At 44.0% G+C, this 23,382-nt stretch overlaps 2 protein-coding genes across 4 annotated transcripts in view; one reads left to right on the forward strand and one right to left on the reverse strand.

The window, feature by feature from the left end:
* DNAH3 (dynein, axonemal, heavy chain 3) overlaps positions 1 to 2,222 on the forward strand; it is a 117,096-nt gene extending 114,874 nt beyond the window's left edge. The window contains 2 exon segments of the mRNA XM_012731794.1: positions 385 to 522; positions 1,869 to 2,222. Coding sequence (XP_012587248.1) covers positions 385 to 522; positions 1,869 to 2,222 — 492 coding nt within the window.
* Positions 2,223 to 6,496: 4,274 nt separating this feature from the next.
* Positions 6,497 to 23,382, reverse strand: LYRM1 (LYR motif containing 1). Of its 3 annotated transcripts, none has more exons than XM_012732026.1 (4): positions 23,217 to 23,382; positions 13,169 to 13,327; positions 7,635 to 7,727; positions 6,497 to 6,632 (listed from the first exon to the last, which is right to left on the reverse strand). In XM_012732026.1, the coding sequence occupies exons 2-4, from the start codon at positions 13,325 to 13,327 to the stop codon at positions 6,516 to 6,518; spliced, it is 369 nt and encodes a 122-aa protein (XP_012587480.1). In that variant the 5' UTR covers positions 23,217 to 23,382; the 3' UTR covers positions 6,497 to 6,515. The 3 variants fall into 3 exon arrangements, with proteins under 3 accessions (XP_012587480.1, XP_004692142.1, XP_012587479.1); XM_004692085.2 differs by lacking the exon at positions 23,217 to 23,382 and adding an exon at positions 22,852 to 23,132; XM_012732025.1 differs by lacking the exon at positions 23,217 to 23,382 and adding an exon at positions 22,108 to 22,645.

The following is a 23,382-nucleotide window of genomic DNA, read 5'->3' on the forward strand; positions in this document are numbered from 1 at the left end:
GATGGCTTTTATCATGTTGAGGTATGTTCCTTCTATTCCGAGGACTTCAAGGGCCTTAAACATAAATGGGTGTTGAACTTTGTCGAAAGCCTTCTCCGCATCTATAAAAATGACTATGTGGTTTTTATTCTTCTGTTGGTTGATGTGATGGATTACATTAATTGATTTTCTGATGTTGAACCATCCTTGTGCTCCTGGGATAAAGCCCAAAAACTACAGTAATTTTACTTTAAAAAATGGGGGGGGGGAGCTAAGTGGAGAGAGCCACCTGTTTCAAGAAGAATGAAGGAAAGAATATTTCTTATTGTGCTTGTGTACATACCTGCCTTTGAGCTACATAGGGTGTGGTATTGATTTTGGATTTTCATTTTGGTGGCTTTCCAGGAATGGACTGACAAGGGGCCTCCTGTAGTTTTTTGGATCTCTGGATTCTACTTCACACAGTCTTTTTTGACGGGTGTCTCTCAGAATTATTCCCGGAAGTATACCATCCCCATTGACCACCTCGGATTTGAATTTGAGGTAGGAATGCTTGGGCCAGTTGAAAGGGGCCACCAGAGAAAGCACCGTTAACCATCTTCTAATGAGTTCAAATATTTGGGTGTATTAAGGCCCACATGCTTCTGAGGTGGAACAAATGCAGTATTTAGTATGACTTAAAGTAGCTCTAAAAGTTGTTCTCAATAGAATCAGAAGATTCCCAAGCCTTTGTCTCTGTGGATCTGAAATCTTTCCATAGAATAACTATGCCACATCATACCAAGAGAAATGAAGCATACTTACATGTTGTCTATTCAACATGGTGAACTCTTCATTTGGCATCAAGTCAAAGGATTTTGGACATTACTCAAGTATCACCCTCTCCACATATGAAAAAAACTATGATAAACTATTATAGAGCATCATAGGATTTTAAGTTCAGAGAGATCCTTTGAGATTATTAATCTAGAGGTTGAAAACTAGTTGCCCTTAGTTTTCAATAAACTAGTTTGAATAAACCTAATTTTATGGGCCTTTCAAGACTTTGTTAAGCCAACATTAAAGCAATAAGAAAACAAAATCACTAGAATAAACATCGGGGGACAGACCAAAACCATTATTTTGATGTTGAAATGACTATATACCTGGATATCCTAAAAGCACACCTTTCAGAATCAATAGCAGAACCTGTAAGGTGACTGGATACTGGCTAAACATGTGAAAGCAATGGCTTTTTCCTATGCTAGCTATAAGAACATAGAAGTAGAAATGGGAAAGCAAAAACCGTTCCACTGAGAATAGCAAATGATTAGAATTTGAATGCTTTTAAATGAAGCTTATATTACCTGGCTCACCATAATCCCCACTACTCTCTGTTCTCCTATAACTGGCTAAATTTCTGTACTTAACTGAAGGAAGTTGAGTTCACCATCTCTGAATTAAGACAGTGGCATTTGGGAGCTGGCTCATCCTAGCTCACCAGCACTAGCTGGAGCTGGTCCTTCCATTGTTGACCTTGGAACTGATGAAAACTATAAACCAACGCTTTATTTCTCCATTCAGAGAACAGTCTGACCAGCATACATCTGAATCTAATCCCTCACTTTGAAGACCCAGGTTCAGAAAGGAGGATTGTACAAAGCCACTAAGCTAATGACGAGTTCAGTCTCCTGACTTCCCCTCAGTGCCGTCTCTATTCCCAGCAGGCCTAAGGGCAACATGTGATGGAGATGAGACCCACTCCCTTGTGCAGGCAGGAGCTTTGCCATAGAGCCCCAGTGTCCTGGGAAAGGCACAAGCTGCAGCCAGCTTGCACCTGCGCAATCTCTTAGTGCTGCCCCATTTAGAAAAGTGGAAGGAAACAGAACTCACAGTTTCTTCTCTTCCAGGTGACCACCCAAGAAGCAGTCATGGAGAATAATCCAAAAGATGGGGCCTACATAAAAGGGCTTTTTTTAGAAGGTGCCCGTTGGGACAGAAAAACAATGCAGATCGAAGAGTCTCTTCCTAAAATCCTCTACGACCCTTTGCCCATCATTTGGCTGAAACCTGGGGAGAGCGCCACATTTACTCATGAGAACATTTACGTGTGTCCGGTCTACAAAACCAGTGCCCGGAGAGGTATCCTCTCTACCACGGGCCACTCCACCAACTATGTTCTCTCCATTGAACTCCCAACAGACAGGCCCCAAAAGCACTGGATAAACCGAGGGGTGGCCTCACTGTGCCAGCTAGATAACTGATGTCATTGTCTCAACCCAGAGAATAAAAGGCATTTTATTCTCAACTAGACCTTAGCTTTCCTTTTTTGAGAGCCACATGGCATGATGGGAGTGGTGTTGGTGATGACAGTTAGATTAATAGTGTGCTTGCTGTGAGACACATATCACAGACTGGCCCTATAAAGAGGTAGTCATCATTTTTATCATCCCAATTTTATGATGGCACGGCTGCAAAAACCATGCCACACAGGAGGTAAGTAATACCCCCCAAATCAGATCGCTACTAAAATATGGGAGTTTGTATTTGAACACAAGCAATGGCACTCTTCAGCCTAGACTTCAGCTTTTTGGCTGGCTTCCCTTATGATTGTTTTGTTCCTATTATTTTGCTCTAACTATCACTGAATTCCAACTGCTTCTTTCTTAGTCTATCCACATGGGCTAACAGCAGGACCTTTCAGAGGTTGAAGGAGGCAATTTATTTTTTAAGGATTTTGATATATTTAAAATGCACTTGGAAAACAACATTATGTGACTGTCACCTCCATTTTAGAGCTGCAGAATCAGAGGCTTAGAAAATAACTAAGTCAAACTTCACAGCTAGTCAGTGCTAGAGCTATTCAAATGGAGATGGAAGGCCCCAAATGGCATCACTTCTGCTAAACTCATGTCAGCAAACCAAGACTTAATACCATACTTAATTGTGGTTTTATGTTCCAGAAGGCAAAGTGGACTTTCCTGGTCAACACTAATGAGGTAATCTGTCTAATGACACCCCAAAGGAGGTGATCCTGCCCGAAGCAATTTCCTCTTCTCTCACCTTCTTTCTGCCTATAAAAGCCTTCTATTTTGTACAGCTTCTGCAGAGCTTGCTAGATGGGAAGCTGCCCGGTTTGTAAATTGCTTAATAAAGCCAATTAGATACTTAAATTTACTTGGCTGATCTTTTATCCACTTTTTACACTGAGTCCAAAAAGCTTCTCTTCTAGCCTACAGAGATGGACTGAAATTTCTGGAAGAACTGTGATAGAATTATATTTGTTGCAGGCCTACTGTATGCCGTGGATTATGCCCAGGCCTTGTATATTCGTGGTGGGTATGAGTATCTTTCCTTTTGCAGATTCAAGGACATTAACTTGCCTAAGATCCCCCAACTCTTACATTGCAGTCAGATTTTGAGCAGAGCTCTTTCTGGTTCTAGAACCCATGCATTTTTTACTGTTATATGCTGCCTCCCTGCCAAGGACTTGGCTATATTGTGATAGAGAATCTTAGAAAAGATGTGTAGCTCCAAAAAACAAAAAAGTCTGAGAAATTTCTAGTTTATCACTGTTTTTCCCAAGGACCAGCTGGAAGATAATCCTGAGGGAGGTAAAAATCAAACAGCAAACTCTTAGACATAGTGTTTTGGCTCTACTGACTTTTTTCAGGGCATTTCATTGACCATAGTTGAGAAAAGACTGAAGACTGAGCATCTTAGTGCTGAAACTTGACTTCTCTGCCTCTTCTCTAGAAGAAATGTCTCAAATGCAGGAAACTGCTAAGAACCAAATGTACATGCTATTTCTTTGTGAAAACATGGAGGTGATCAAATTCTGATTGAGGGCCTGAATTCTTTGGTCAGCAAATCATCTAAGTGATCTAGAGATTAAGTGCAAAAGGGAAATTTTTTAAACCTTGCCAGGGGCAACAGAGACAATCAAGAGGAGCCAGTCTCCTTCAGCTGAAGCAGGTAGCTTAATAGCTACTTTTAAAAAGGAAACCCAGTTTTTTCTAGTAGGGGAAAAAGATCAGAAATGAACATCATTGGCACTGCTGTGTGGTTCTGAAGATCATCAGATGGGAAAATGGTGAGGACCCCAGATCCATGAATCTTGGACTGGTTAGGTACATCACACTGCAAGCTGTAAAGGGTGCTAAGAGAACAGTTGTTTTAATTATAGTTATCTCGTACCAGTTTCAGCAACACAAAACAGAGGCAGGGACGGACTGTCTCATTCCTCAGGGGTCAAGGGACAAAAGTTTTGTAATTAAAAAAGAAACTTTCCTCTACTATGAAAAGAGATATTGCCCAAGATTTGAGGTCATTTTCCATTGAGTCCAATGTGGTAGTTAAATATCTCCCCTGTGAAAGAGCCGTATGTTCTTCAGAAATGCTGGTGAGTTTAGGCTGGGAGTCCTGGGCAGAGCTGGCCAGAGACCAGTGAGAAGCTGCAGTCTTTGCCTTTAAATGGCTCAACAGATAACATCAGACAAAACTGTCACCAAGCTAGTCCTTGTCTTTAAACAGCTAGCTGCTGGGTAAATAATTGTTTGGTCCTGGCTAGCTTTGGGAGAAAATCTCATTGAAGGACTGTGAATAGGTTCTGCTTTTAAAAAACCTAAGATGAAGATTTTATAGGCTGAGAGAGAAACATGGGGAAAAAAGTTGTAATAAAAACACAGGTTACATGGGAGTTTTGGTGGTAAGTTGGCAATTTTGTTTTTGTGCAAAAATATAGGCACCTTACAAAGTGGCGAGGCATATAAAACTCACACTTGGTAAGACTGCTGGCACAGTATGAAAATTAACAACAGCAACTATTTAAGTGAGCTTGGAGGCTGCAAGAACACACTTGCGCATACAACCAGCAGACAGGACATGGCAGGGCTTGCGTTTCCCATGGGAAGTAATGTTGCTTCCCCACCTCAGGTGAAGAGGTTCTTTTTATGCAGCAGGAGCCCTCCAGAGGTTTCACAAGTTGCCGCTAGCTTGCGTCATGGACGTGCACCTGGGCCTTGGCCATGAGCCTGCACTATCCCAACTGCCCTTTGTTTTATATGATTTCGAATATAAGTATTTCCAGTTTGTTCATTTGTCAGTGAAATGACTGTTTGCTTTCTATGTAAGCTCAACACTAGCAATTAGACAGACTTCCAGCTTGGAGGAAGCTGGGTGGGAAAGGTGTTTTCTACACTCAGAAAAAGACGAAAATTGTAGTCACAACCAACTGGGGTTACTTAGCAAGAGACCGTGATGGGGATGCCTCAGTCTAGCACAGCCAGGTTTTCCCCTGACGTAAGAACCAATCACCTTCATGAAGTAGTTGACCAAGTTCACAGGCTACAGGCTCCAGGCCCCATGTTATATGATAAATGCTTAAAAAATAGCTGGGAAATGTTTCCAAAATGAGATCAGATGAAAGGAGTGACTGATACACCAGCAGATTCATGCCTCCTAATTCAAGTTGGGCCAGGGTATGTGCTCATAAATGGTCAGCACATCCAACTTCTCCTTGCCAAAAGCCTATAGATGTATTTGTATTCAATATACACATGCTATTACTCTACTGATACAGTATAATATTGCTTCTCCATGTCTTTGCCCAAACCCTTACCTACTACAAGCAAGAAAATGTATGCTCCTGCTCACAGGATTTGCAATAGAAATAAATGCCTATTTTGATGTAGTGACCAGGAAATCCAAAATCTAGGAATGGGTAGGAATTATCAGCTGCTTCTTGTGAGGGTCACAAGGTGATTTTGGTAAAGAACAGACCAAAATTTTGCCAGGTGTGTCCCTACTGATAACACCCACGCTCTTGTAGGTAAGACAACAATCCTGGTGTACAAGTCACTTGCCGTGGGGACCACATCTTCTGCACACGCCAGGATGTTAGCCCTTTGTATTTCTGTCTACTTGTTCTGTCTGAACATAATTTGTAAGTCAGTTTGGCTCTTGTACTTTCTATTCATGATAAGGTAAAATACAACAAATGCAGTGTTTCAAGCGAGACTTTCAGATCTTAAGTGAGTCAAATAATATCATAGGCATCACGATAAACATTTACATTTAATGAGGATAGGAACTTTTCTGCATATATGTTAGGGGTGAGGCTAGAACTCACCCATGATCAATTCAATGATGAATTCTATTAAGGGGTATTTATCTGGAAATTAGGAGGATGAAAAGATAACAAAGCACACACTTACAAGCAAATTTGTAACCCAAAAAGTTCTGGCAAATGGTAAATTTCTTTGTATCAGCTGGCATGTCTGGCCAAAGGGACCGCCATGAAAAGCTTCATCATCCTCCTGCCTTCCTTCCACAGGCCTTAAGTCTTGTTTCCAAATGATTCTTCAGGGACCTCAGGGTTAATGTGTCTACTTAGCACAAGAGCTTAACAAACCGCAGGATGTGTGAGCACACATCAAGGGGAGGCTTTACGAAGGTATTTGAATTTTTGCCCTTAATCAAGGAGCAGGGTTTTGTCATCCGGTTTGCATTCAAGACTTAACTGGCTCATCATTCTCTGAAATAAATTTTCTTCTGGATTAAGAAACTTCATCATGAGACTTGAGATACACTGGCTTGGAAAGTTTCCTCAGTTTTTCCTGGCTTCGAAGTCCCCGACCTCGTAATGGGGTAAGTCCCATTGGTGGCAGATGAATCTGAATAAGAATAAGAATAATATTAAGAATTATAATCACTGCAGCAGTCTATATTCATTGAGGATTTACTAGGTACCATGCTTTCTGCTACGAGCTAAATCTATACTGACTCTAATCCATCCTTATAATAAATCCATAAGGAATTATTTTAATAATATTCTTAGAGGGGAAAAAGGAGGCTAAAAGTCAAATATCTTGTTCAATATTATATATTAAGTGGTGGTCCAGGGGTTTGAACCCAGATCTGTCTGTTTCTAGAGCTTGGGCCTTATTGCTTGCATGGAGGGAAAAAAAAATAACCACAGATCCCATAGTGGGATGGGAACCCAAAGAATATGAGAAAAAAAAAAAATAAGCACGTGCAAAGATGTTCTGTGTACAATAGAAAAATAGAACAAACCTAAATATCTACTAAGAGTGAGCTGGAACAGTCTTTCAACAGCATGCAAAGCCCAGCATCCCCTATACTTTAAGAAAATGTATGTAGATGAGTATAAGAGGATCATTACCAAATTATTAGGATCATTACCAAATTATTCTATTACCAATGTAATAGAAAATTGCTGTTTGGTAGGCCAACAGTTGAATCTTGGCAGTTTCATTATGGTCCACCTACCGGTTACAGAGGTCCCATCTCTGAGGTAAGAGTATTTGGCAATGCTCACTTTTCAGCTTTTGCTTTCCTTTAAGATCTGAGGTTAGGATTTATTGTTGTTGGTGTTGTTAACAATAAACCTCTCTATAATAAGGAAAGCAAAAATATTTCCATAAAAAAGTCAACTTTCTATGAGGAGAAGTTGTACGAGGAGAGGCCAGGCACCCACTCACATTTTAGTAGGTTGTGATGGGTGGTTGGCATGCAAAAATAGTTTACTTTCAACCTGTTTCCTAGGGTGGTGCTAGATTTTTGCCACGGATACAGGCCTTCTTGGTTAATATTCTGGAAATAGCTGAGTTGACCAGGACAAGAACCCACCACATATTAACTGCAGCCATACTTACTGGCCTTGGGTAAGGAATCTGATAATGCAGTCCGATTTCAATCCTGGCTGTGCATTCATCTATACACTGTTTAATCAGGTCTGTGTCTGTGAGCTATTAAAAGAGAAAAGATGAGGATAATAGCATCTTTCTAATGATACCTAAAGTACAGATACACATTTTCTTAAATTTCTGCAGTTCACCAGTCAGTAAATATTGATCATTTAAAAAATCAAAATAATTCTGAAACAGGCAATACAAACAGATGGTAAAAATAATTCAAAATAATGCAAAGTATATAATGTAAAACAAAGTCTTCCTTTTACTCTTTTCTCCTAGGTCCCCTTCTCAAGGACTAAAAGTATCAGCAGTTTCTTGTTTCTTTCCAGGGGTATTTGATGAATATATAGGCTACATGTATAGTTTTTCATTTTTAAAAAATTAAAAATTGCAATATAAGTTTCAAAAGTGTGTGCCACTAAAAATAAACATAGGTCTCTAAACTAACTTCACCACTAGAAGTACAGTTCTATCATTCCACTGCTCCCTTTGTACTGATTTACCCACCTTCCTCATAACCATGAATTGGTTTTAGAGTCCAAAACAATTTTTGTTTCATTGAGTTCATCTGTTTTTCTCTATGTACCTCATGAGTGAAATAGAGTGTCTTTGCTGTCTGGCTTATTTCATTGAGGATAACACTCACTAGGTCCATCCGTGTTGCTTAAAATAGCAGGATCTCACATATGATTTTTTCTTGAAGATTTATTTCTTTATGCATACAGAACTAGGGTATAAGCCAGAGGTGCAGAAAGGTGAAAGGATTCACCAGAGACAGAGTGGGGAGCAGAACAGGCAGATTGATGAAGTACACTGATGAGGGGGGCAGTGGGTGGGTGAGGAGAGGTCTGTGGGTCAGCTCTGGGGCGGGGATCGAACTCACACAGAAGAGACTGTAGTTCGCTTGCAGTGCTAAGCTTTAGCCCACTGCACCACCAGTGAGGGCCTCCTATATGATTTTATAGCTGATTGGTCCTCCACTGTGGACATGGGTCACATCATCTTCACCCACTCATCAGTGGGTACTAGGCTGTATTCACCTTGGGGCTATTGTAAATGCTGCTGCAGTAAACATGGGGGTGAATAACTCTTGAAATTAGTGTTTTTGTATCTGGGGGGTAGATAGCCAAAGTAGGATCTCTGCAATATGAACTTCTATTTTTAATTTTTTGAGGACTCTCCCTGCTGCTTTCCATTATGGCTGCACTGCTTTCCATCCCCACAAAGGTGTACGCATTCCTTCTCTCCACGTCCTCTCCCACACTTGTTCTTATCTTTTGGATAAGTGCTGTTCTTAGAGGTTTGAGGTGATATCTCATGGAGGCTTTGATTTGCATTTCTCTAAGAAAAGGAGGTGATGGACATCTTTCATGTACCTAGTGGCCAACTGTTTGTCTCCTCTGGAGAAGTGTCTACTCACATCCTCTGCCTGTTTTTTTTAATCAGATTGTTTTGTTTTATGAGTTTTGGGGCTATTTTGGATGTTAATCCCTTGTCAGAAGTATGATGTTGAAATATCTTCTCCCACATAGGACATCTTTTTTTGGGTGCAAGTTTCTTTTGCTGTGTAAAAGCTTCTGGTTTGCTGTTGTCCTGTTTGTATATGTTTGCTTTTGTTCCCTTGCCATTGGAGTTGGATGCCCAAACACATTTTAAAAAAGATTTATTTATACATACAAGAACTGGGGTACAGGCCAAAAGTGCAGGAGTGGGTGGGGGGAGGTGAGAGGATTCACTAGAGAGAGTGGGGAGCAGAACTGGCAGATACATTGAAATCCACTGCTGAGGGGAGCAGTGGGAAAGACAGGTGAGGTCTGCTGGCCCTGTGGGTCACTCCCAGGCCAGGGACGGAACTTGTGTTGCAGTGGCTGTGGACAGCTTCATAGCGCAGGGACTTAACTCCTTGAGCCACCAGGGAGGCCCCTCCTCAAACATATCTTTATAGCTAATGTCAAAAAGCACATGGCCTAAGTTTTTTTTCCGCAAGTATTTTATGGGTTCAGGTCTTACATGTGAGTCTTTTACCCATTTCGAATGAATCTGTGTGCACAGTGTTGCACAGTGGTCTCTGTGTTCCGTTTTTCTCCTGATGCAAATGACAGCTGACTTTGTTCTGCATCTGTTTTTTTTTCACAAACAACTTGAAGCTCCTATATTTATACACTCGAGCTGCCCCATTCTTTTGAACAGGTCCACAAAATTCCAACATAAGGCTATATTAGAATTTGACAGGTCTTCTATTGATGGACGTTTAGGTTATTTACAATCTTTTGACATAAACAATCGATTATAAATCCCTCTAAAATATCCATGATTCATATGCAAATAAGACTAAAAGATAAATTCCTGAAGAGAACTGTTGGCTCAAAGGGTATATGTTCATGCATTTGTAATTCCCACATTTATTCCTTCTAGAATTACTTTCCCTCTGGAGGTCACACAAGTTCATACACCCCAGAGCAAGCTCTACATTATATTCCCATGAGCATCGAACAAGAGTGCTTCTCTCACACCCTCCAGTGTTGGTCAGACTTTAATGTACCCAGTTATTCTAGAAACTGTTCATGAGAAATCCCATAAGTAAGACATTAGAGGGTGATCCACTTCTTATTTTCAACTATAAACTGCCTTTCTCATTCATAGTGGGAAGAAATATTTTTTTGAAAATCCAAAATAGTCAATTTGTGGCTGTTGGTTTCAAATAAGGAAATGAGAAGTTCATTTTTAAAAACAGGTAGAAGAAGGGGAGAAACTGTCATTCTGAGGCTGGGAAATGACTCAACATATGAATCTGCTAAGAATTTGCAAGGGGCCTCAAAGCAGAGCTGGGATTGCATCAGCCCCAGATGACACCAGAGTGAAGTCTAGGTCAGTGTGGCTTGGAAATTCCAAGGGCGTTCCTGCCCTCTGGTACCTCTTAGAGCTGAAGAGAGTTCCAAGAACTGTGATGTACTGAACCACAGCTGGGTCCTTTGGGTCAGAGGCCCAGTTTTCTGACCTCTGTGCTTCTGAGAAGCTGTTGCTGATGTCCACCTTCGGAACAGATTTCCATGCTCCCATTTGCCCATTAGGATTCAAAGCAAGTCATGATTAAGGCTTCCTGCAAGGGAGGTTACAAGATACTACTTATGTCTGCATGAAGGAAAGTGGAAAAAGAAGCCTCTGATAAAGACAATGCTAAGGGGGTTGAGTGATTTTGGGGCTCCAGCAGTCCATCTCAACAAGTCTGGGTTAGAGTTCTCCAAATTCAATCACCCAGAGGCCACCTGCATGATTCTGCCATATCCACACACTCCCTATACTAAACTTTTCTTAAATGACTGTCTTCAAGCAATCTCTTCCAAATATTTATGAAACTGTGCTGTGCTGCTCTATTTTTTCCTAATAGTGAAATAAGTACGTATCTTAAAATTAAAAACCCATTGATCCCACACCCCCACCCACCTCCAACAATCCTTATATTCTCTACTCATCTACTGTCACATTTGCATCAGGCCAACTCAAGCAACGGCCAAGGGAGGGTTGACCATTGCCCTCACGGAATAGCCAAAGGGTCTAGAGCAGTCTGCAGAGGAGTGGGTCCCTCACTGGGCATGCGTTCCTATGATATCCCCAGCACCAGGCTGGGCGCCGCAAGCTACAGCCCTACCTTCAGTTGGGCAGACGTAAACCACAGAAAAGGCGTGGTGGTACACAGGCAACAAGGCAGTGACTGCTGCGGGCTGCTGCACAGGAACGCAGAACAGGGGTCCATCGCGGGCTGGGTGGCTGAGGAACTGTCCTGGAGCCACTTGAAATCAAGCAATTGTGTATCCTCATTCACTTAGTGACACCCAAAAGCAGGGTCTCATAGGGCGTACTAGGAAAGTATAAGGAAGGTATTACGTGCTCACGTGAGCGGCAGCTGGCTGGGAGACCACAGCAACACAGATGAAACTAGAAGAGATGACCGGCTACTGAGGGGTGAGTACAAGCCAATGGTCTCCAAACTCTTTGCTCATCTTCTCCTTTCAATAAAGTTTCTGAGCACACAGGTCCTTTCTATGTATTTACACTGATTTATAAATTAATAAGCTCATCGAATATACTAACCAACTCATTGTAAGTATAAATAAAAGACACTTTTAAAAGAATGCAATACAAATCATAGAGATAGCAGCTGCACTTATTTTATTTCTACTCCTCAGAAGACCGTTCCAAGACTGCAAACCACTGGTGTGGTTTGCAACGTCTTCAGCAGGAGCAAAAAAGATCTGGAGAAACCGGAAGAGGGCCAGGAGGGTGGAAAAACTTCACAAGCAGGTTGGCTTGATAAGACAGATAAGGCTTCAGAGACTGAGTAGGGGCAGTTCTATGGGCTGGGAGGTTTCTGTCGCAGCACTTATGCCAATGCTCACTATACTTCACTGCGTCTAATGTCACATCTCTGAGACACCCCGTTTGGCTCTGCTTGTTTTTCATCCCCACTGGCTAGTCTGGGTGTTCGGTACATGGTGGGCACTCAAATCCTTGCTGAATGAACGCACGAGAGCTCTGGTGACAGGAGCCATGACAGAGCAGGGCCAGTCGGGGAGGCGGCGTTCTTCTGGAAAGATGAGCTTTGCTTTGGCCTGTTCTACTTGGGGAGGTCTTTCAGGAGGCTGGATATTCAGAAATGGAAGCTGGAGCCAAGAGGTGGTAGCTTGCTCCTCAGGCTCAGCACAGAGGGCTGACCTTCAGAGGCCCCTACAGATGGTGGGAGGGTGTACGGAGAAGACAGGGCCAAGACAAGAGACAGACTGCGGTCAGAGTGGAAAAATAAAAGAGGGAAGATTATCAGGGAGTTTCAGGAGCGGAACAGTGACACCATTGAAGCCATGAGGTCAGTGAGGAGGCAAGAAAAGGCAGGAGCTGAAAGCTCTCTCCATGCTAACAGCTCACGCTTTATAGTTTGTCAGGATGGGTCAAACCAAGGCTCTTAGAACTGGGTTTTGGCTCCCTGGGCATGTAGTTCTTTTCCACCAGCTAACGGAGGTACTATTTTACCCAATTTGTGACCCCAAAGGGCAAACTCTCTGCTAGTCAGAGGCTCAAGTTCAAAGTCAACTTATAAAAAGAACCCTGTGTCTGAATGCTCTTCCTCTTCCCCCAATGGGTTTATACTTGGAGACTTTGAACAGTTTCTGAATTGAACAGCACTGAACTGCGCGCTGTCCCCAGGAGTGGCTGGCAGCAGCATGGGAGGACTCACTGGTCCCCTGGAAACTCCCTTGGGCGCCCCTGCCCAGCAGCGGGTGGGAGGGGCTCCTGAGGAGGGCCGCTGAGCCCCCTGTTGGTAGGACTGAGGCCTGAGGTCCATCCTGGGCTCCGCTTTCCAGGGTTGGGCAAACTGGCAGGGCTGTGCCTCTGGCCCCTTCCCGCCCCAGCTCGCAGCTCCGCGGCTCCATTTCAGGGCTTAAATGAATAAAACAAGAAACTGCTCTTCTCCTTGCGCTCTCTTTGGGGGGCCTACTTACATTTTTGTTTTTCTGGAACAATGTTCTGGCTTCATTTAATATGTACTGCTTTTCTTTAATGGTGTCTTCCAACTGCCCTGACGCCGCCTGCCATTTTCTCGCAAGCCTGAAGATTCTGCGGTAGAGGCCAAGGACTTCGTGTCGCGTTGCCGTTGTCATCTTCAGACCCACCGAAATAGAAGAGGGAAAATTTGCATCAAAATTCAATTTGACAGTAGGCAGCTAGGCAGACATACATTTAAGAAACCCAGCTCCTTAATTAGTCTAGAAATAACTGCTCTTTCTCAGTGATCTGCTGGTGGGTGGGGAGGATGCTGCTGTCAGAGCGGCCTGGGGAGATGCCCGCCCCTCACCTGGCCTGGGGCAGCCCCTGGCCGAGGGTAGTTCCACTGTGAGTTTGCAGGACAGTCATTTTTGTGAGCATTTTGTGAACCAAAATTCACCCTTACTGTCCTTTAAAACAGAACATTCTTCACCAGAGTATCTGATCAATACTAATGATTTGCTTTTAGTGCATTACTCCCCTGAATAGCTAGGAGAAGGCACATTTTGGGTAACTGAACTTTCCAGTTAAGTGAGAAGTTGAATTTAATACAGGAGCTGCAAACTCAAGTGTTTCTGGGGCCTGTAGGTAACAAAATGAGGGAGCCTAGCTGGATGGGGATAATGCCCTGGAAGGTGGACCCGGCTGAAAGGGGATAATCGCTGAGTGGCTCCTTCAGGTAGATGAGGCCTAGGAATGTCAGGTGTCTCAATAGTCAACAACAGGAAGCAATCCACATTTTAAAAACACGACTCTCAAGAAAGATACTCATTATTTTTGAAAGTGTGAGTACCACAAAAGGCAAACAAAACGAGTCTTAGGCTCAATTCCATTCAAAGGCTCTGCTAGTTTTTGTGATAACCTTGTTGAAAATATTTCCCCAAATTGCTCGTTACTGCCCTGTCCCTTAAGAATCACCGGTTGAATATAATTGACGATCTTTCTTGAGACTGAAGATCCTGAGGTCCTCTGGTATTTTATCCTGAAACATTAATTTTAATTTCAGAGGATTTGACAAAACAAGAAGGCCTAACTAAGTATATCCCCTAAAGCTAACTATATTTTTAAAAATTAAATTCCTGTCATCTTTAAATTATTTTTATTATACAATTTTTCAGATATATAAAAAGAGAATGTAATAGCCATATAGTCACAAAGGACTTTAAAGAATGTTATTTATATAATATCTACATATTTATACATATCTAACACATACACACATATATAGATAGATACATATATAACACATATACATACATCATATAGTTGAATTCCTAAATATACCTCTTTCAAATCAAATTTCCCTACTTCTGAGAAGGAACCACTATCATGAATTTATCTGTCTGTCTTACATATAACTTCTACAGTATACATAGTATAGTATAGTATTGCTCAGCAAATTTCAAAACTTTATAAAGGTACAGTCATTTTGCAACTTGCTTTTTCTACCCATATTTGTAAGGTCCGTGTTGTTACATGTAGCTCCAGTTCATACTGTATGTTTTACTACATCTTCATCTCCTGTTAGACATTAGGTGTTTTTAATGTATGTAGAAACTTCAGCCTACTTCTTTACAATTTACTTCTATATCTGAGAGAAATGCAAGGAAGATGTGTGTGTGTGTGTGTAGGATTCTGATCACTCCTATTCAGGGATAAGAATACTGCATCATCTCTTATCAATGGGCAGGCTAGGAAGAGGACAGATCTGGCAGCAGGACCAGGCACTGGGACACCTCACTATGAGTCCTGGGCTTTCCGAGAATAAGCTCATCAGGACTGGGAAGTTGGCTGCTCAGTCCTTAGGGAACACACTCCATTTCCAACCCCAGGGGGAAGGCTATCCAAGGAGATAATGTGCTCTAGGGTAGTCCGGAGCTTATGAAAATGTTGGCAGCTAAAGAAAGCAGATGGGAGCTGCAAAGAGGTGCTTTTATTTAGAAATTCTAAGTACATGCCAGGAACTCACCTTACAGAGAATTTCTTTCAAATATGATAGTTCCTCCTACTTATCCTGACCCTGATGACCTTTCTTGAGCAACAAAGAATGAACCAAGGCTTAACTATTTGATGAAAAGCTTGAAAGCATCTCACCCAATGCAAAAGTTGAAGGATTAAAGTTATACCCAATGCCAATTCTCAAGTTCATGATTCTTTACAGAAAAATGCTTAAAAAGAATTAATAAAAACCGAAAGAGGACATCATGCTTTGTGGCTAATCATAATAAAAACCCAGATGAGATGATGGTCTTTTCCTGGTAAGGAAACAGCTCTCTGAGTTTCTGGCTCTCCCTAAAACTCCATGGCTTAGCATGAAAATATGAGTCAGTTCCTGTGAGGGGTAGGGAGTCTGTAACTAACTTCTATTAATGATTGCTTCATTTCCCTGTCACTAGCAGGCCAAACTTCCTTGACTGGATGACACTTGAGGAGCTAGGTGGAGGTCTGGCATATTACAACAGCAGCAACCTTCTGCAAAGCGTGACGTTCAGTGATTTCCTCCTGCTTCTCGGAGAACCACAGTTTCAGACTGCAGCCAATCAAGTACCATATGCTGACAGACAAGCCCTACAATTAGAGTATTCAAGGTAACAAGCAGGACTAACACTGATACTTACTAGAACTATTTTCAAAACACTTGAATGATTCAGTGTTTTGAAAACTAAACCTGAAAGGGACATACATAGGTGATAATCCCCTCGCCTCCATCAGGTGACCCAGAAAACCTACGTCCAAAGATTTCCAGAGAGCAGGGCTTCAAGCAGTGTTCCCCACTGGCACTATTAACAAGTCCAGCCTACCACTTCCTTCTCAGAAAAGAAAAACATTTCTTAGCTCTTAGGGGACTTTTTTCAGTTGAGGCAATCATGTTCTTTATCCACACATCCTGGCTAACTCCCTCTCTCTAGGAGGCTTTTCCTGACTTCTCCTTCTTACCCGACCAACCCCTACTACTCATCCTTTAGTTTCCAATGAAAAAACGGAGGTCTCAGAAATTCCCCCTCCCAGAGTCACATGCACTGGATCAGGTGTCTGTTGACCTTGCATGTCTTCTCTGTAGCACTGTGACCCTAGTGATGGTGCCAGTCTTCCCCTAAGAGATCCTAGCCTGTATGGGGAAAGTGACCTAAAGCAGGTGTCGCCAAAACTTGTTGAGGATGTGATTTTTGATTTTCAAATATTTTCTTAGCTCCATACACCCATGATTCATTGATTCAGATTTTGTAGTGGTAGAGAACTTTCCTTATATATATATGTACTAAAAAATGTTTTAAGCTGGTTCAAAATATAACTAAATAGCTGTAAAACTTGTGATGTGGATGCTGAAAAACATAAGTTTGGGAACTCTAAGGCAGCTCATTGGGTGAGGACCTGGAGATTGTCCAGGCTCAAGCTGGACATTTGGGATGTCTCTTTCCTGCCTGCCATCTACCCCACATAAAAGACACCTGTTTACTCTAAAGCTTTTTCCGGAACACCCTCATCTCTGCTTCTGTCACAGTCATCTACAGCTCTTTGGCAATTGAGTTATATTCTTCTTACCAGTCTCTGAATTCCTAGAGGGCTGACACTGTGTTTGCTCAGTAGAGTAATAATACAAGTAACAGCTACACTTGCATTGCATACGCATTATGTCAGAGGCTTGGCTGGATGCTTTATGTATGTCTTACCCCCCCAGCTCACCAACGGCAATTCTATCAGGTAAAAACGATGACTACACCAGAGTCTTAACAAAGGAGGAAGCGGGGAATGACAAGCATGTGTCGCACCGCTAGTTAGGAGGTGGGGCCAGGATTCCAGCCTTGAAGGGCTGGAGTAAGGGCCGGAGTCCAGTCACTAGATAGCCTGCTGGACCTCGACAGATGGGGTGGATGTCTACTAATTGCCTCAAAGATCTTAACCAGCTGTGACAAAGGGAGTTAAACCTATTCTCTTCCTACAAAGAGCAATAGTCCATCATTTTGGTAACCTGATATGAATTTCAACAACTTTTTTATAAGTTTCCCACATACTGGCGCCTCTCCACCTCCCTTGCTACTGCCCTTCTTCAGTAATTGTCACATGCCAGTGCCACAAGGAGGCTGTGCCCTTGGCAGGACTGTTCACTCCCCTCAGCCATCTGTCCCCAACACTCCAAAGAGAGCTGACATCACAGAAGAAACATCAGGGCTCATCACCACCTTGGCCACACTGGAGGCCTCGCTCTTTCCTTCCAAGCATCTGCTCATCCATTCAACATCTGTGCATGTGGGATGCAGAGGTGGTTCTAGGGACAGTGCTAAATGAGTAGCTGCGGTCAATGTCCTCAAGTTCAGGTTGTAGGGCAGAGGCAGTCAACACACAAGAAAAACACGGGTGGTACATGCTCTTGAGGAACGAAACAGAGGAGGGGATTCTGTTCTTTTGGGTGGCCAGGGACCTCACAGCTTAGTCCCGAATGGTATGGAAGAAGCCTGTTACTGGGAAGATTTAGGGGGAGGTGGCAGAGGGAAGAGCAAGAACAAAGGTCATAAGGTGGGGACTAACTACAATGTCAAAGCAGTGAGAGCCTCGGAGAGGTCAATGCAGGTGGCCAGAAGCCAGCTCGGCTGGATAGGCAGGCCTGGGAAAGAGTTTGGCTCCTAAAGTCATAGTGAAAGGAAGCTATTGGCAGATTTTAAGCAAGGTGGAGCAACCTGGCCTGATGTATCTATTTTAAAATGATGTTTAAAATTTTATCACATCTCTTGATCTACCACTCCTGCAGATTGCAAAAAGTTTCACCTAATGCCACCTAATTGACTGGAATGTTGGAATAAAGGCCAAAAAGTTGGATTATTCCATGAGACCATAGGCTTCCCGTTTTTATTTTGGAGACAGTAATGAGGACTTCCAGTGGGCAGTGACCAATGTCCTAAAATACACCCATGCATCCCCACCTGCCACTTACCCTCCACTGGCCGCTAAGGGTGTAAGTAAGGGTGTAAGCTGGGGGGCTGAGAAGCACCGGGCAGTGTCTCATCTGGGTTTATAGGCCGCCATGGGAGACGGCGGGTGACAGGGGCTTCATCCACGTCACCCTTTTCTCCACCTCTGGCACAGTTTCCCCAGCCTTTGGGCAGCACAGCACAGCCAGGGCATTTAGGAGCTGAAGAGGAAAGATGAAAATTCCCTTTCCTCAGATGAAATTTATAGAAGTATGACTCTGGTCTCTGGAATGTTGAAATTGCAAATGTTGGATTCTCATGAGGCCTTGCTTCCTACTTAAGAAAATGTGTTGCTGTATAAACAAGGGACAGAAAAGGCAAGAATTAACTGACTTTCAAGTCCCAGATGCAAAGAAAGACTTCCTTGCACTCTTCAAGATCTGAACTCAGATGGATCTTTTTTCTCATCACAATCAATGGCTGTGATGCAGTCAAGTTTCTCTCCCAAGTACTTTCATTTGGGGGGAAGGGTGATGGTGATTGTGAAACTCACCCACATGAATCACTGTTTTGTGGATTCACTGCGGATCAAGGGTGGCCTCCCCTTGTCTTGCTGTCTTGACTCCTTAGATCTGGGACCAGCTTTTTGCCAAATGAACATTCCCAACTCATTGCCAAATGTCCATTCTGTACCTAGCTCCTGATTCTCATGCTCTGGTTTCAATCCTATTCCTGGGGTGCCTACCCCACACTGAGATGGGGTCAGCCTCCCTGCTGTGTTACTTGGGCACCTCCAACATACTCCTGTTGTAATGTTCATCCCACTCTGCTGTAATTCTATTTGACTGACTTTTTTTCCTGTACTGTGTCTATCTGGAGAAGGGAGGAGGGAAAGAAGGGCTGTGTCTCATTCATTACACTCTTTATGACTGGGACACATTTGGACACAGAGCTTAAACTCGCTCTGTGAGGACACTACATGCACACACTCAATGGTCACCATCCTTATTGCGAATATAGACGGAGCTCCCTGGAATAGGCTTCCTGACCCCACAAGTGGCATCTGGGTATTAGAAAAAGAACTCGAGACTACTATTTGGAGAGAAGCCTGATCCGTTCCTTCTAGAGAAGGACAAGACACATAGCTACAACATAACCCTCATCCTTAATTTTAGGGTCAGTTAGGGTTTGTTCACTAGATGGAAACAATTTATTGTTTCTGTGAAGCTTAAAACCAAGTAAAGGAAAATAATCTTCTCTTGAGGAATAGGTCCATTACATCCAAATGATGAGGAGTCAAAACCAACTGAGAAAACTGTAAAGCTTTTGTCATTCAGAAAACCTCAACGGAGTTGAAGTGCTTCTCTCATGCCAAAGCAAACAGTTTTCTTGCCCCAGAAAGTAGAGTAGAAAATGAGTGTCCGGTTTCTGACATTCAAAGCTTTTCCACACATGGTGATGTGAAAGTGAATGGGGAGGGCATTACAGTGGTCAGATCTGGGGTTGAATTCTGACTTCGGTCCACTGAAGTCTCCTTTGAGCTTCAGTTTCTTAAAACAAAAAATGGGATAAAAGCAGACACTTCAGCAGAGGTGTAAAATTATCCATAAAATAATGTGCGCAAATCACTTAGCACTGGGAATCCGTGTGGGCAGACTGAATAGGAGGAAGTAAGGAGGGAACAATGAAGTCCCCCTGCAGAGGAGGGAAAAGAAATGTGTGGCCTGGTGGCAAATTCACTGCTTTGTGGTAGTAATGGATTTTTCCTAAACCTGTTTCCCCGATCATTAATAATCCCTGCACAGTGAAGGGCTATTGTTCTTCAGGATGAGCCGGGTGCCCTGCGGAGGCCTGCTTATCTTCAGACCCCAGCGCACACTTACTGGGAATGTGACACCAGTGCCCACACCAAACCGTGCCCAGCTTCCCTTCCTATTTTTCTTTCTTTACCTCTCATTCCTTAATTACCCTTTGGAGCACTTTTCCCCTAGTTCTGTTACACTTCCTACTTTCTGATGTACACCTAGGCCCTACAGGTATCAGTCTTCCCCACCAGAACAACCTTCAAGCTAAGCGGAGCCCCCCTCCCCCATCTCTGCCCTAGTTTCTCCCTCCCCTCCATCAATCAGCACAGCCACAGCCTTACACCCATGCCACGGTAGTTTTGTTTCCTGCCCTGGATTCAGTTCTGGTCACTAGAATCCAAAAAGGGAAGTGTTATGCCACACAGCGTTTTGCAAACCCCAGGATATGCTGGTGTGGTGTACTTAATCATCATACAGCTTTTCTCTGAAACAGCATCTTTTTACTCAGAAAGTGACAAGGCTAAGGTGTGTTAGAAAGAGAGCAGGGAGGGAAGGGGAAACTGTATTTTTAAATAAACTAAAGGAAAAGAAATTAGGTAGGCTCTGTGATGTGGGAAATCTTCAAAACAGGGAAAAACCAAAACTACTGATGTTTGAAAGACTTTTATGCTACCCCAGACACGACCATCTGAGGCAGGTATATTCATTCTGAGTCTGTTAGCACAGGAGCACATTGTATTATACCTATAAGCGGAATGCCAATCAGGCTACAACAACCCAGACAGACAACTGTTTTCCCCTCGGGGTAGAAATACTAAATGGAAACCAAGCTTCTGTCCTTCCATTCAAAAGAAATGTAAGCATCTGTTCCTTATTGGAATATTTAGGGGACAAAGACAAGGTAAGCGTCAGTCAGAGGTGGTAAGAATCAGTTAATAGAAGGAGGAGGAATTGTTGGGGGATGATGGTGTGTGTGTTCACACACATACTGGAAACAGATGAAAACTAGGTCAATGCTTAAAGATCAACTATAGTCATTCCTTCATAACTGCCCAGCCAGGATTTCAACCCTCCACAGAAACTATAAAAGTCAATTTAAATCATTTGGTGGCCAAACATTATGCTTACAGGCAGTATTTTTGTGTTTTACTAGTCTGCAATATTTAGTTTGTCATTGCCAACCTTTAGCTCAAGGAAAAGGGCCTTATTCAAGGCCACTCCACTGGTCAGCGGAGAATCCAAGATGGAAACCCACGCCTTCTGATGCTTTTCCTGATTACTTTCTAGATTTGATGAGACTGCCCCTATCTAGATTGTGGTGGCTGGCAGCAGCTGCAGGGACAAAAGTCCCTTTGTGAGAAGCAGTTAAGTCCATGGTTGAGATCTTCTGAACACCGTTCTCAGCTACTTTGTCCATGTTGAAGCCAACAAGGCACAAAGAAGAAATAGTCCTCCAGGAGTCAGATATATATCAACTGTTAGCCAGCCTGATGAGTCCGACTTGCTATAATGGACACAAGTTACCTGTACAGAATTACTGGCAGCTGGGAGAGGAAGGGAGGGAGATGAGCCAGGTCTGAAGAGGGTGAATAGAAGGTAGCCAGTGAGTGGATGAGTCTTACTGATTATTAGAGTGGGTCCCATTATTCCAGGATGTTAAAGGGGCCTCCTCTTGTCTTTAAGGCCTTGATATGCCAAGGGTCTTTGGCTTCTTCTCTGAGTAATATCAAAATGTAGAGGGCCCCTGTGTTTTGGGGGCTTTCATCTTTATCTATCTACAAATTCTTAGGTGACCTAGGACTAACCCTCTCCATTTATTATCTCAGTGACTTCCCCTCTGAAGTGCAAACCTCTAACTTCCATGTGTTAATAGACTTTTCAAGCCCAACATGTTCAAAAGAGAACCCAAGGTTTTCCTTCAGTCATCCTGGGCGTCTCCCTCTCTCAGACACTTCACATCCAAATCAGCAGCAAGTGTTGAAAGTTCTACCTCCAAAAGACATTCTTAATCTAATTCTTTCCATTTCCACTGCGACTGCTGTCAACACTACCCTCTGCTCTCCCTTGGCCAGACTGCCTCAAGCCTTTTCGAGTTAGGAGCTAAGAGTGAGTTCTTGAAAATGTCTATCAGGTCAGGTGGCTTCCCTTCTTAAAACCCTCAGGTAACAGAAATCAAACCCTTACCTTGAGCTAAAAGGTTTTGCATGATCAGGCCAGCCAGTTCTCCATCACAGACCACTCTGCCCTGGTCTTTTCAGCTCCAGCTTCCTCGCTGTTAAGCTTCCTCAGAACCCTCCCGTTGGTTCTTCTCTCCACCTAGAAAGCTTGTTTTCTGGCTTCACTCTGTTCTCAGATCTCTGCAAAACCTGGCCTTTTGGGAATGGTCTTACCAGAATTGGCGAGGCCCTCCCCTGCCTTCTACCACTTCACTCAGGACTATTCTCTGGGGCCTTTGGCCCTTACAGCTCTTTCCCTGACTCCTGTGGACTCGAGTAAAGTCACTGAGCAAGTTCTTGGTCTTGTTCTCAAGTATGTGGACCTGGGGATTCAGGACCCTGGTTCCCACCGTGCCAGGAAAGCTCCATTCCTGCATGGGGCCTCCTTTGGGTCAACCTTCGCGGTTGGATGCCTCTCGCCCCGGAATTGCCCCTTCCAAGCTCCCCTTTACATTCAGGAATACAAAGGATTCAGAAGTCTCAGAGGGGCCCCGAACCGGCAGGTCAGCGCCCCCCAAATACGCCACCCCTTCATCCTCGGGCGGCTTCCCTTGGCCACTGGCGATGACACCGAGTCGCCCTCGCGAGGCTGGGGTCACACTAGCGCGTCTCCTAGCAACGCCGCACCCCCACCCCATCCCTGCCCCTGGGGAGCCAACCCCTTTCCCCAGTCTCCGCGCCAGGAGTCAGCGTCTCCATCCCCTACACTCACTCTGCGTCAGTTCTGCCTTCCCCCACCCACAGAAGCGCCGCAGCCCCTGGCGGGCTCCGAGGACGCGGCGCCGGGAGCCTAGCAGAGCGGCGGCGACGAGCTCCGGTGGGTCGGTAGGCCCGGCCGGACCCAACCACTGGGCGGAGCGACTGGGAGCATTAGCCCCAGGTCTGAGGTAGTCTCGAGGCTCCCTTTCACTTCACGCTCGGCCCACCCCGCGCCGTCCACCCAACAAAGCAGCCGGCGTCGCCCACTCCGATCGCCCTCTGCCCGCTTCTCTCTCCTCTCCCCTTCCCCGCCTCCCACAGTGGTCTAGTCCAGCGCCTCCTCGCCCGCCCTCCCCTTCGCTCGGTCTTTGCCCTTACTTGGCGACGGCTTCGCACGTCTGCACGTACGGCGTGACGCAATCTTCCACTCGGCCCCGGCCCCCGCTTGCCCCCACTCCCGGGGAGGGCGGCCCGCGGGGTTACCGGAAGTGATGAGGCAGGCGGCGATGGGAGGGCGGGGCTTCGGCGCGGTCGCCGCCGGTGG

This window comes from Condylura cristata, unplaced genomic scaffold (genome assembly GCF_000260355.1).
Source record: "Condylura cristata isolate star-nosed mole 26May11 unplaced genomic scaffold, ConCri1.0 scaffold00032, whole genome shotgun sequence".
Lineage (NCBI taxonomy): Eukaryota > Metazoa > Chordata > Mammalia > Eulipotyphla > Talpidae > Condylura > Condylura cristata.